The 13,744-nt window shown below is 51.8% G+C and overlaps 1 protein-coding gene across 1 annotated transcript; it reads left to right on the forward strand.

Moving 5' to 3' along the window:
• Window positions 1-3,694: 3,694 nt before the first annotated feature.
• Window positions 3,695-6,321, forward strand: LOC149810895 (V-type proton ATPase subunit c''2-like). The gene is made up of 4 exons (XM_089994089.1): window positions 3,695-3,888; window positions 4,452-4,529; window positions 4,993-5,169; window positions 6,153-6,321. Exons 1-4 carry the CDS (start codon window positions 3,695-3,697, stop codon window positions 6,319-6,321), a joined length of 618 nt encoding a protein of 205 aa, XP_089850215.1.
• The last annotated feature ends 7,423 nt before the right edge of the window (window positions 6,322-13,744 follow it).

Genomic DNA, 13,744 nt, shown 5'->3' on the forward strand with positions numbered 1-13,744 from the left:
GGGCAATAGCTTCAAAACAATTTAAACAGATCTCTCAGGGTCACGAAGGTGGGCTAGGTGCTCTCGAAACGCCGCCTTGAGCTCACCTTTAATATCCCAATATGGTATCTAAACTTGTCAAGTGAGTCAGTGAGTCTCAACGTCAGCGAATGATCTTGAGATGCCCAGCCCAGGCCCCAGCGTTTGTTTGTTTACTCTGAAATTGAAAGCAATCCAGGAGTGCATTGAACTGCTGATAATGACGCCCCTGGGATGGCTGATCCTGTCTGTTTTGCGGGGCTTTTGTGTGACCACCAGCATCTGGAATTTCACAGAGCCGTGAAGGCTTCCGGTCACTCAGCATTTGCTGTGCTAGACGGTGCCAAACATGTCACGTGCAGGATACAGCTGAAATTGTCAAGAAGGGCAAAGGGCGGTCGCAAAGGTACAAGCACTGGCCTGTGTGCTGGCGACCCACACCATCCATGACATCGATGAACGACTCAATTCAACTGAGTAATTGGTATGTGTTCTGTTGTCCTGGTTTCACCACTACAGCATCAACTGCGACACTCACACCACTGTCATGACGTGCTGCATCATCTGTTTGTCATCTGCACACCTGTCGCCAGTTGTAGTATAGGTACTTCATGTAGTCCATCCATTGAGCTGTGCCAACAACTAGCCACCCTCGTGATTCCCGTTCATCCGCCTTCACTCTCCTGCCTTTGATTTCTTGCTGCCGCGTTATCAGCTCCTTAGAAAAGACGGTGTTCCCAATCAGTGCCACCAGGGAGAGACTGGTCTCATCATAGCTGCCATTTCCAAGAATTTGACTGCATGCCAGTCAAAGGTGGAAGTTACACAGATTAGGCAGGAGGAGAATGCTTCGTAAATTTGGCTTATTTATGCTATTCAACCGCATGCTCTGACAGAGTGGGTGTGCATGATTGTGGTTACAGGTGCAATCAGCTACCCTGACGCAACGTGCGACCCACAGCCCCCTCCTTGAAGCCTGGTGCACAATATAAAATGAGACATGCTTCAACTATGTCACGACACCTCGTATGACATGGGAGGTTGTGCTCGCTTGCTGTACAGGCCAAGTGAAAAACATAGGGTGCACCCTGTGCATTTGCCAGCCTAAACCACAATTGTCCAGGCACACTCAAAGGCCCTTGAAATGTTGCATTGATTGTCAATTAAACAATATGCCTTTTCTGGCACGTGGAAAATGTCCAAGGTAACATGTGGCAGTACCTTCCGTTGGGCTTTGTGCTGGGAGCGTCTCGGTCCTCGCCGTCCACACGTGCGACAGGACTATTCAATTGTGCACGACGCGTGAGAAGACGAGAGAATGAACCTCCCCGAAACGCCGACACCTGGACGCAGCGTGGATTCTGCATGGTGAGATTATCTGTCTGTGCATCCTGAAGATGCCAACCGTATGTTGCAATCCGCAGCGGCACACTTTCTGATCCAATTGCTCATGAGAACCCCGTGCACGAATCTCGTGACGAGTGCGACGCATATGATGCAAGCACCTGGACGATTGGCACTTAAAAAAATCGCACGTCCTAAAAGTCTCCCATACTATCTCTAACCGGGATGAGGCCTTGCATGCGAGTGTGGTAAGCTTAGTCCCAGCCTACGACGCCGTGACGTAATGAGCACGGCGCGGTCCGCGCCGCGCGGATCGATCCGATCAATCCCTCCACGCGAAAGAGTGACACCCACGCACAGCGCAGTGCGTTTGATTCAGCTTCGATTAAAGGTTTCGGTAGCCTCCCTTGTGACAGGCTGGCAGACCAAGATGGCAATGTGCCAGGCCATGGTAAGTCAGGATGGCCCCGGTATGCATTGTCACATGGTAGTGGTAACAAAATTCCCACTTTGCGCTTGGAATTGCCCCTCGGACGCATTAGAGATGTTCCAAATGTTCCCAGATACATCGTCATCATGGGCAATTGCGTAGAAACCGTGGCCCTTACATGCAAGTCGACATGAGCCATGTTGGCGTGTCCAAGCATGTTATAAGTTTGCGCATTACACAGCCGTATCGGTGCGGCACCCTTGGCAAACCAAAAGCCGTGCTGAGGAGCTGCCGGCCTTTCACCGTGTCTTGATACTCACGTCCGATGCACCAACACCATTTGAGAGCATATCATATCAAGCACAGGCGATTACAGTGAATGGCCCCTCAGAAAGTGGCATAGTCGCAGCCCAGCAGCATTGATGTTGTCGCGTATGCTCATTGCTATGCGTCAGCTGCAGGGGCTTCGTCAGGAGTGTGCAATTTCATTGACAAGGCATGCAAGCCCGTCGCCAACTCGTCTTGCAGAAGCGCGTACACCATTCTATGCCTCGCGACCAACTTGTGTCCGGCGAAAGCCTTGGACACAATTTTGACACTGCAACACACCAAGATCATGTCAGCCAAAGCCCATTGTGGTAGAGCAGGGCAACCTGGCTGGGAAAGGAGATACTGGGCAGCATAGTCGTCAACTTCAACTCAGATATTCTAGCCTGAGTCACCCCATGTATGACATGAGGTCCCACACATGGAGGCACAAATATATGTTCCGACACGACGGCACCACTTACCTCAGGGCAGTCAATTTCCATCACCTTGCCAACAACTTCCTTGGGCCCCTCTCAGGGAAGCAGTTAACATGGTCAAAGCACTTCCTGTCCATTCAATTTTCTGAGGAAACTCAGCATTGGCCTGAGTAGCCAGTGCTGTGATGTACCTACGCTCCCCCGGCAGATTCAGGATCTAGATGGCTTTGTTTGATGCGCTTCCACATTTCCATGGCTCAACTCAGGTGTCGCAATCGGGGGAAGCTCTGTGACAGGAGGGTGCAGATAGTGATGTAAAACTCGAAGCATGTATGAAGGGGGCTTACTCGAAGTGTGTTTCCCCATTGCCTCCTCCCTGAGCCTTCATGGCTGAATGTGAAGCATGCTTGGCGGACTCATTATCCACCACAAGCATGGTAGGCTTCAGAGACTCTGTAAGCTTCCTGCACGCTTACTTTAATTATGAGCGGCGACGTATGATAGTCAACAAATCGCTAAGACTGCGCTGTGCAGGGCCTGGATCAGAGCAAGGCGATGCAAGAGATAGAGCTATCTGTGGAAGCCCTCACCTGATAATTGAGCTTTCTATTGGCCCTTTTTCTGCCATGCCATACATGCGCCTGAGGAAGTGCATGAAACCTATTCAGAAGCTGCGCCTCATCACCGGCTCTGAATGCGGACGCATATGTGGCCACCTTGGTCAGGGTGCCGCTTGCATGCAGAACCACAAAAACGTCGCGAACAACCCGACCTCGTACGGCGACACTTAGTGTGCTCACGCAATGAACATGCATTTGTTGGCTGTTGAATGGGCCATGGGATGGCAACGTTGAATGCCTGTCTACCTGACGATAAATGGCTCCCGCCCTCGAGAACGTTTTTCCATTTTCAGAACACACATTGCAACTGGCTTACTTTCAGGATGGCAGGATGAATGCACGAAAACGCGAAGTATCCTCCACAATCGTAGACTTTTTTTGAGTACTGGCATGCGACTGGTAGCGTACGCGCAAAACAGGCGCATCGCACGTATCCCGCATGTTCTGATCGGTGCTGGCAATCAGAGTTTATGAGTGCATCTTCCCGGCACCTTTAATTTAATCTCATACAGATAGGGGTCGCCATGCAAACCTCGATGCATCCATTGCTGTACTATGGGCTCATCCCTTACATGCTAACCGTCACCTGGTTTTTGCTGCGAGCGGGTGACCGAGACAAAATCATTGACTTTCCGTATTTGAAAGCTATTTTCAAGGGCATATCTCCATACTTCTGGGCGGGCTTGGGTATTTACTGCTCTATTGGCGTGTCCGTCCTGGGTGCAGCATGGTAAGCACTGGCTCTCGTAGTTCTACGTTGTGGGAAGTGCGCACGACTGTTTGGCAAACAGACTTGATGCTGTACCGTTTCATCTGCTCACGCCGTTTTGGTGATCCCTCATGTCCCTTCAGGCTCGTTGGCTTGGCAGGTTTTCATCTTCAGCACGTTGGTACCTGACCTGGTCTGGGAGCCATATCACTGCAACTTCAAACTGTACACGAATACTTATTGCAAAATCTGACCTGAATTCCACGTTCATGCACTGCATGCTCAGTAGCGTCTTGCCTATGCCTTGAACCTTGTATGCAACATCCACGCAAGTATTATTCTGTGAAACCTTGACCTCAAACACCTAGCCTGACTTCAAGCTTGGCGTGAAGCACGGAATGGTTTTTGTCACTTCTTTCAGCTAAAATGTCTCATCGAAAGGTGCGAAGCTGCGGTTGCAGCCTGAAGATTGGCATATTCTAGAGGTATCGTCGCTAGTGCATTTGCATTAAGCGAACTGCCAAGGAGATCACACGTCTCTGCCAGCTCCTTACTTCTTACTCTCCGCACATTCTTGTTTGCAGGGGGATCTTCGTTACCGGTAGCAGTCTTCTTGGGGCTGCTATGAGGGCGCCTCAAATCACATCGAAGAATCTTGTCAGGTGCAAGCTCCAAAACGCCCGTATAGTCCACTGTTCTGTGAGCTGCAATGACTAGTGCTTGATTTTGCCAAACACATAGTAGCAATACTGGCAGCTCTGGCAAGTGCCGCCTTGTAGCGGACGGACCCCTACACCCGCACACCATGCTGCCGCAGGGTTTACTCACGGAATGTTTTGGTGTGTTAGGTTACTTCTGCTCAGGGAGCTGGCATACAATCTTTTGTGGCAAAAGCAGGCCAATCAACATGTTCAAGAGGCATCATCAAGTGGACATTATGAAACTAGCCGCTACATGCATGTATGTCCAGTCGCACGCAGCAGAAGGCAGGAACAGAATTCCATATTCCTTTTCGTGATGCTGTTTTCGTAATATCATGATCTGCCCACGACATGTGGTGCTGTTGCTGGGTCCACGGTTTCGTGCAGCAGGATGTGTTGTTGCTGAGTCTGCGGTGTCGTGCAGCATCATTTTCTGCGAGGCAGCGGCCATTTATGGTGTCATCGTAGCGATCATCCTCTCGACAAAGGTCGAGAGCGTTGAGCCTGGAGAGGACGGCTTCTACACCCATGCAGCAATGTTTTCAGGATACTCGATCCTGGGTGCAGGCATCACAACAGGGTTTGCCAACCTCGTATGCGGGTGAGCCCTCTCTCGTTAGCATTGCATGGCCTGGACCCTCCCAAAGTAAGGGCCCTGACATGCGACATCGTTTTCTGCATTTTCGTGCGTGAATCGTCCTCAAAATTGTGAACAACATATGAATTGCGAGACTGCGAGGCAATCCACCGCATCAGACCTTGAAAGGAGCTGACAGCATTGGGGGGGGGGGGAGATTGACCACCTCGTTTGCAAAGAGACTCTGTTCTGTCCGTTCGTTCTACTATCCTGTTATTGAGCCTGTGGGCGCAGAATCGCAGAACAATGTTATGCATGCACCCTTCATTGGGCCGGAAGCCCTCAATGGCTGTACACATGAGATTTCATCGCTGCATGCAGTGCCAGAAACCTGAAAGTGATCGCAGTTGCCTTTACGCCATAGGCATGGCCTCTGCCATTTTCGCTTCAGATCTTTGATCATGCTACTGGGGTTCTGGGACTGCTTGCTGCCGGGCGGTTGGCATTGCATGAGACACACTGGCAATGCATAGTGTGCTGCTGTTGACAACAACAGGAGACGGTGTGGGCATGCAAAGGACACTCTGATTGATACCGTGGATGCCATACGAAGGGTGATACCAGCTGTGTCCGTCTCGTCTGCCATCATCAGCTTTCCATGAGCGACCTAAATTTGGTGTCTTGTGTGCCTGGCAATGGTTGAGTTGCTGACCGGGCAAAACCGTGAATGCTGCAAGCATATCGGCGTACCGTAGCAGTTAACTTTGTTCACACAGAGACAGAATCTCCATAGCGCAGGCCGAAACACAAGCCGTGCCAGTTCATTTGAACATCGAGTACGTCTATTGACGGCTGATGTTGATGGATGAGAGTGTGCTCATGTATGCAAACAAACACCTCAGACGAGGCTTAAGGTCGGTGCATAGCATTGCTACCGTGCAAGCTTCTCCTGGCAGGTTGGACCTGCGCATTGCGGAGCGTCGGTTGACGTGCGCTGCTGCATGCAGGATTTGCGTTGGTGTGGTGGGCAGCAGCTGCGCGCTGTCTGATGCCGTCAACTCTACACTGTTCGTCAAGATCCTTGTTGTGGAGATCTTTGCATCCGCGCTAGGGCTCTTTGGTGTCATTGTGGGCATCATCATGTCCGGTCAAGCCAACTTTAAGGGCGGCAAGTAGGTTGCTTGGAATCACGTCGTCAAGGTGGCCTGGAGCCTGTATTAACATGTTCTGTAGTGGCCTTGTGGACGCATGGTTGCAGTCTGTGGCGCCCTGCTTGCGTGATTATCGTACAGGCAACTCGGGTTAAGACATACGCCTCGGTGGATCGGAAATCGTATGTCTTACGAAACGTATGTCCTACAAAATACCGCAGTTTAAAACTCCCAAAAATTATGGAAATCGAAAATAACGTTAAACAACCCATAGCGTCTCTCTAACTATCGGTCTGCAACACGCGAGGGATGATAACGAAGGGTAATGTGCTCTGAACTTGCCGACTGGCCCTGAGCGACAGGGTTTTCGACGTCAAACCCTGCATGAACGTGATTTCTCGCTGAATGTGCCCGCGTTTGCGTCAAAGTATGCGTTTAATTCTGTGAGGTGCTGAATCGCCCAATAGAGGGTAATCACGCGCAAGCTGCTGCGCCTTTTCTTTCAATACCGCGTTCGTGACTGTGCCGTCCTGCTCTTCTTTCATGTAAAACCAGTGTGAAAGGGCTAGCTCCAGCTTTGGAAACTTAGCATCGCGAAGCCTTTGAGTGGCATCGTTGTCCTTTGCGGAGTCTGCAATGGCTGCGCGAGTTTGGGACTCCTTTGCGACCCAACCCTGAGCTGTCCCCTTCGGTAAAGACACTTTGTACTTCTCCTCGAATGCATCACAAGTCTTCTGAATGGACCACGAGTGCTCTGCTTTCATATCTAGATACCACAGCTTTTCCGCTTAAGAGAATGCGTGCTTTTTGGGGCGCTTCGCTGGTGGCTCAGCCATTGTACAATGCTACCTACGTGACATGGGAGCTTCGCCATTTCATTGAGACCAATGTCGTCAACGTTAATATGCCTTTCAATACGCCCACAACCTCTTCTGCTCCAAGCAGCTGTGCGTTCCGCGGGAGACTATCTGGAAGTAGCCGCGTATGTCTTAAGATGGGGCCCAGGCAGGGTTCGTTCCCTCGAAAACGTACGTCTTACAACGTGCATACGTATGTCTTATCTAGAGATATTTGTTACTTAGCACGTCGGTGGCCGAGAATTCGTATGTCTTAGAGGGCGTATGTCTTAGACCCCGTATGTCTTAACCCGAGTGGCCTGTACCATTCTTTGTGGGAAAGGCAACTTCGAATGATCTGCCCTGCATTGTGTGCTGCTTGACACGCAATCGTTGTCCCATTAGGCCGTGCATGTTTGCCACGTGGGGGTCCCATGTTGTCCCAGTACTCGGTGCTTGTTGCATGAAAAGCCCTTCTCTTGGACACCTGTCCGTTACATGGAACATGTGCAACGTGCGTGGCAGTGCATCCGGATGATCGCACTCAAAGAAAACCGAGTAGGATGTTGGGGTCCTGAAATTCCTGTTCTCACGATCAAAGTTTCGGTCATCGGGATTGGCAAAATTCCCTGCATGCTTGAGCAGTGATCCTGCTTCGGCTCGTGAATCCCTCTTGCTGCAAGTGCTTTCACTATGTTCAAGATATTCAACGTAATTTGCCTTTTCTGTCCTCTGAAAGTTCCAACCTTTGGTTGGATTGGAACAGAAATCTGCCAGAAGCCCTAGATGCGGTACACACCAATGCGTGCTGACCAGGCCTGTCTGACAATGGTAGTTTACAACGGTCTTTTCCAGTGCCATTATTAAAGTAAATATTCCAGCGCAACCCAGACGTTTCTTTAGAGGTTTCTGGAACATGTAGAGCGAATGTCGTTGGTACTTTAGCTTCGTTCGTTTCCTTGCATGCATCAGCCAGCTTCATGTGTGTTCTGAACATGAAATGGCATGTTGACATTCATGATGCACTCCATTCAGCGGCCACTACATCGCTCCTTCACCATAATCCAACGAGAGACTAACACGCTGCTCTTAGTTATGTTCAGCGCTGCCGACACATGCCCCTTCAGCTTGTAGCACACCATACCTCAAGATAAAAGGAGGTGCGGTGCCTTACCCAGTAAAGTATGCAGTTTCGAAGGCCACCATCTGAGATATATTTTGATGAAGGCTGCCTTCATGCTCTCCTGCCTGCTTTTGGGTTTGAATAGCGTGTTGGTATGTCTTGATGGCAGTATCCAATCGGCAACGTGCAGTCCGGTTGGCTTTGCCACCTGTTCTTACTACAACCCGTCGCACATCCATCATGACAAGATATTAAGAAATACGATTCTGTACATTTAGCGCATGAAACTTGCAAACGAAGTGTCTGTCACGACATTCCTACAGCCCACGCATATCCTTGCGCTCATTACACCGGAACCGACGAGAATGACGATTCAATGTTGCCGTGTCCGCTCACATTGACATCGACTGATTTCAGCTATGTTTAAATGTGCTTGAGTGAAAGGACGCTCGACAGATATGCCGATTCGGGTCGTTCAGCACATGTATGTAGTCTACGATGTAGGAGGGTATTCAAGCAGACGTGACGGACTTTGAGCGACCTGTTCTTCCAAAGTCGGGACGTAAGGAATCGTGTAAGCGAATGTGCTCAAGACCTTTTAAGAAGCTCACACAAATCGTTCTATGAACTGCTCCTGTGAACACGTCGAACAATTTGGATGGACATGTGGCTGTGCAGCCACCCACATGCACGCCGTCTTGAGAACCCTCACAGGCAGCGAGAAAATCCATGTGCGCCGTCCACATGAGATGTGATTGATGTCCAGGCAGTAAAATCGCAGGAAAAGTCAAGGCACTACGTGTCTGTTGATATAGTATCACGGTGCGTGGACCCGTTGTTGAGTTCCGAGTGAACTGCAAGCATCATACGGAGCCGCAAGGCAAGCGGGTAACAGAGTATGCACATAATATCTAGCCGAGGATTATAAAATGTACCGTTCTTGCAAGAAAGCTGCAGCTCGTCCTTGGGATGGCTCCTATTTATTAACGACGGTGATGTGCAGACGAGTACGAACGTCCGACAGGTCTTGTCATTGAAACCTAACATTGAAATCACAATCCCCTTTCAGTCAGCGTACTGCTGATGTCAATATCGAAACGGAACGCTGTTTGCAATCATCGCGCAGCAGTACTGACCGGTGCCAGGTGCAAACACATCCCCTTGACTGCAGACTCCACTCAGCGCGCTCCACACACTAATTGCCCAACCCAGGACCACCACGCAGTGATTGCTCAGTAACTGCGCAATGGATCGGAGCGGCTGCGCGGACCCCCCCATTAAAACAACTGATGAGTACCAAGGCGGACAGTCAAGGTCTGCCGTTGCATCGCGAAAGCCCATGCACCAGCCCAGCCCAGAGTTTCCACAGCACGAGGCCCGTTCATCGCAGGACATATGGCGAGAGACGGCCGAGGGGCGTTGGGGCGCCCCAGTCCTCGAGGAGGACGTGGAAGACTCGCACCCTTTCCTAGACGCGACAGGGACGGCCGAGCTGAGCGCGCATGCTCGCAGCAGCATGTCATGCTACCACGAGAGCGTGTCCGAGGCGTTCCTAGAAGCAGCTCGGCTGTCGCAAGCACACGCAGAACCATCTGGAAGCTTCAACGACATCCATTGTGGAGCGCAAAGCATGCATGAGGTGCACAGCGACCCAGGCTCAACCCCCGTTCCCTGTGCAAGCGGCCGGGTCTCTGACGGCCCAAGCAAAGCGCTCCGCGCACCCAGGAAAGGGGTCTCCTCACCGCCGATCACACTCAGCTGTGGACCCGCGATTTTTATGTGTGGTCATGGCAGCGAGAACGGTTGTCTCAATCGGAGCTTCTCCTCAGCAGCCACCCCCGCCTTGAATGCAAGCAGCCTTCCAGCATGTGGGGAACCTGCTGCAATTCACCCCTCCCCGACATGTATAAGCTTGCGGCACGGCAGCGCGAGCGCTGCTGGCAGCTGCGAAGCCCATACATCGAAGGCTGTGCAGCTGAGCCGTCGGATTGAGCAAGACAAGGGCCGAGTTGAACCCACTGACTCGCTGCACAGCGCAGTAACAGTGCACAGCATGGCGGAGTGGAACGAATTGGTCGAAAAGCACCGTGACACGTATCCATTCTCCACCGACCAACCGGCTTGGGTTGCACAAGCCCTCCAAGGGAGGCTCATGCTGCTCAAGGCAAACCAGTCAGGTGAGTGCCCTCACATGCAATGCGCAGTAAACATGGTCCGCAACCTGATGCGTACTCGTATCTGCATGCGCGCAATGCCCACAGCTGCGCAGACCTTTCTTAGGCACCGCTCAACGTACACATTCCAGGCCGCGTGGCAGACGGTTCTGCATGCCTATCACCTAGAACTTTGACTGGCGACTTTCGTTCGTCCTTCCAAAATTGTCAGCTAGCAATTTCTTTGTCGCATGATTTGATGGCAGCCTTCCCACCTACTCAAGGATTGCCCATGCCTTGATGCAGGCAGTAGACTGGCGTAGCCATGTTGCACTGCCCTTACTTGGAACTTGGAGATACCTGATATGTGATATGCTTCAAACAGAGACTCTCATCATGAACAGCGGCAGCCTTGTGATGCTGCATCACCAGAAGAGCTTGCCAACTGATGAAAGGTAATGTGCTTCTTATGTGATCAAACTGTCTGCTGGAACCAGCTGTCACGCAATGTGTATGTATCCCGTTCCTAGACAGATTAGGCACACAAAGGCGCATACTGCTCCATGAATGCCGTACATAGCTGCCTGAAAACTCAACCAGAACACCTTGGAGACTCATACAACTTACTTGAGCGCACGCCGATGCCCGAACTGCGAAGGAAGCCAGCAAATGGTAACGCAAGTCGCGACTATGCAGCAGACTCCATGTCTGACCGGACAAGCTTCCCGGGGTCCGACGTATCGGAGGTGTGCACGAGCGAGTACTTTGTGAGGCGCGTGGCGGGCTGGTCCGAGACAGATGACGAGAGTCTGACACACAGCGGCCGGTCACTCTGGTTACGGCGTGCATCGGTGGACACCGCCGGTAGCTGTGGCATTGCTGAACGCGCCTTGCCTGCTGAGCGCCCGCGCAGCCAGCTGTCGACGTCCATGTCGGCCGCGCGCGAAGTTTTCCCAAACCTGCCACAGACGGCATCGGCGTCGTTCAGCAGTGCAGCCTCCAATCAGCTGCTGTCCGGCCGTCTGTCCAGCTTCTCGAGCACTGCAGCTGCCCCGTACTTGGCCCGTCCCATGCTGCCAAGCACACAGTCTCCTGGTGCGCCGCCCTCAAGACAGAGCCTTGCCAGCACTGTCTGAGGCATCAACAGACAATTGATTCACGCCTGTTGCGTAGCAGACATTAGTATCTGTTCCAAATGCTGTCACTCATCATCACACGAGTTGCGCAGCTTGGCGATGCACCTGACAGTGCATTCCTACCATGCCGAATCCTCATTGTTTCTCTTTCCAGGTGCTCCGCCCCTCACCGAGTCGAGGGAGCCGACGTCGGGCATCATGATAATGACTCGGTACGAATGACTGTTACGTGAATGGTCCTGATGATGTGTCTTTTGTTGAAATGGTGTGCATATTATTGAGTCACGTTCGATCCTTGTGATGCTGCGTGCAGAGCACAGCACCGATGGCTCACGGCTCGTCGCAGCCCGTCAAGTGCAGCGCAGCTTGTCGAAAACATCATCAAAGTTCCTCAGCCGCTCCTCGGAACTGTCGCCCTGGCGCATGCAGTCCATTGGCGCCACCCCGTTCATGCCACAAGGCGACGCAGCCCGAGCACATTCATTCTGCTCCACATCTCCATCAAAACCGGGCCGGGTATGACCTCCCGTGCACTCGTGCTGTGAGTCACTGTAGCACAGAGGGCTGCCAAGCGACAACGAACAGCAGCTGAACTGCAAGCACTTGAAATCACTTTTTAGAAGGCCTCTGCCGTTAGGTCAGCCACGCCCGCTCTGAATAGTCATCCGCTCACCCGAGTCCGAGCCGCTCGTGCGTCACAGCGTTATCCCAGTATCAGCCAATACCAAGTTTGCGCAAACTGTCCGCTCGGTATTGTCTTCACGATGCAGCCACCGTGCATTTCATGACCCTGGCCGATGCCAGCTCCTTCAGAAAGTCGTGGCCGCTTTTCTAAATTGCTCAACCGTCTCAGCCGATGATAGAGTTACGCTTGTCATGGACCTCCCCCCCCTCTGTGCGCTGCGCGTTTCAAGTGCTGAGGATGTATCTGAGAGTGTTAAGATACGTATACAGTGAAAGCGGGAAAAGGGGCTGCAGCATCAGTGTTTTGCCAGACCCTGTGATTAGCGGGTCCAGCTGCCGAAAATGCATGAATTTTGGGACAGAACTGGGGTCGAAGTCCATGCTGGCGAAGCACTGCCATCTGTGCTGATAAGCCTCCTCCACATGCAGGACGTGACAGAGATGATGGCAGCCGCGGATTCCTCTAGCGCTCGCAGTGGCAGCCTGCTGGCATCGCGCTACGAGCAGCTCTACATGCGAAGAGAGCATGCGTCACAAACGTGTTGCCAGAACGAAATCCAAGCTACATCACTGGGTTAGCCCCAGTGCAAGAGGCTTGAGCAGCGGGCTCAAGCTGCTTTGAGAAGCAGGGCGCTAAGAGCTCCATGGGTTGGGGCGAACTCGTTCCGAGGATTAATTTATTGAAACACAGTATTGTATCTCTGCACGCAACGTGGAGGGATGGTGCCGTAGGGCCGCTGGCGAGGGGATCTCGTTGAGGTGGGATGGTAACATTGTTTGGTGTGTGGGAAGAGCGCAAGATGACGTGTGTTTTTGACCTCTTAATCACTTTCACAAGTTTATCAATCAGGGAGGTGGCAGTGTACCTGCAGCACAGAACGTGCAAACTCTCGTGACCGCATGTGCAATCAGGAACAACAATATGACTCGTCATGTTCGTGTAACAAAGTCATGTCAGAACGGTGATCACACGCGATGTGGTCATGGCACGGGCAGTTCTACCGCGTACACGGCCGGGGCCTGAGGTGCCGCTGGTAGTGATTGTTCCCAGACTCGATTGCCCCGTCACAGGGCTTTCGGCCCATCGTGAACTCAATAATTAGCATCAAGCACGTCGTGGCATGCTTATAGCCACGACCATGAAGGCATGGAGAAATAACAGCCAATAAACCGTCGTTGCATCCGTCTGAAGCATTGTTTGGCGTTGACTGTGAAGCACATCTCGTCAGTTGCGCGGCACTTGATGCCATTTAGACCTCCTTGTTGATCCCTGTTTACATTGCGCACGCGTCATCGTAGTGCTTGCTGCATAATTCATAGGTACAACATTTAGGGCTCACTTGTCGTCAAAGTAGCACACAATGCTGGGGATGTAGGTCGGTATCAGGGTGCCGTGCTGCGAACTTCTCTCGAAATGTGTGGCATATTGTGTCATTACATCTTCCATGTTCCTTTAACAAGACAACAGATACTGGACATTTTGTTATGCGGTCTTCACCGCCTTGAGCACAGAGGC

Source organism: Nuphar pumila, unplaced genomic scaffold, assembly GCF_984573655.1.
Source record: "Nuphar pumila unplaced genomic scaffold, dmNupPumi1.hap1.1 HAP1_SCAFFOLD_183, whole genome shotgun sequence".
Taxonomy (NCBI): domain Eukaryota; kingdom Viridiplantae; phylum Streptophyta; class Magnoliopsida; order Nymphaeales; family Nymphaeaceae; genus Nuphar; species Nuphar pumila.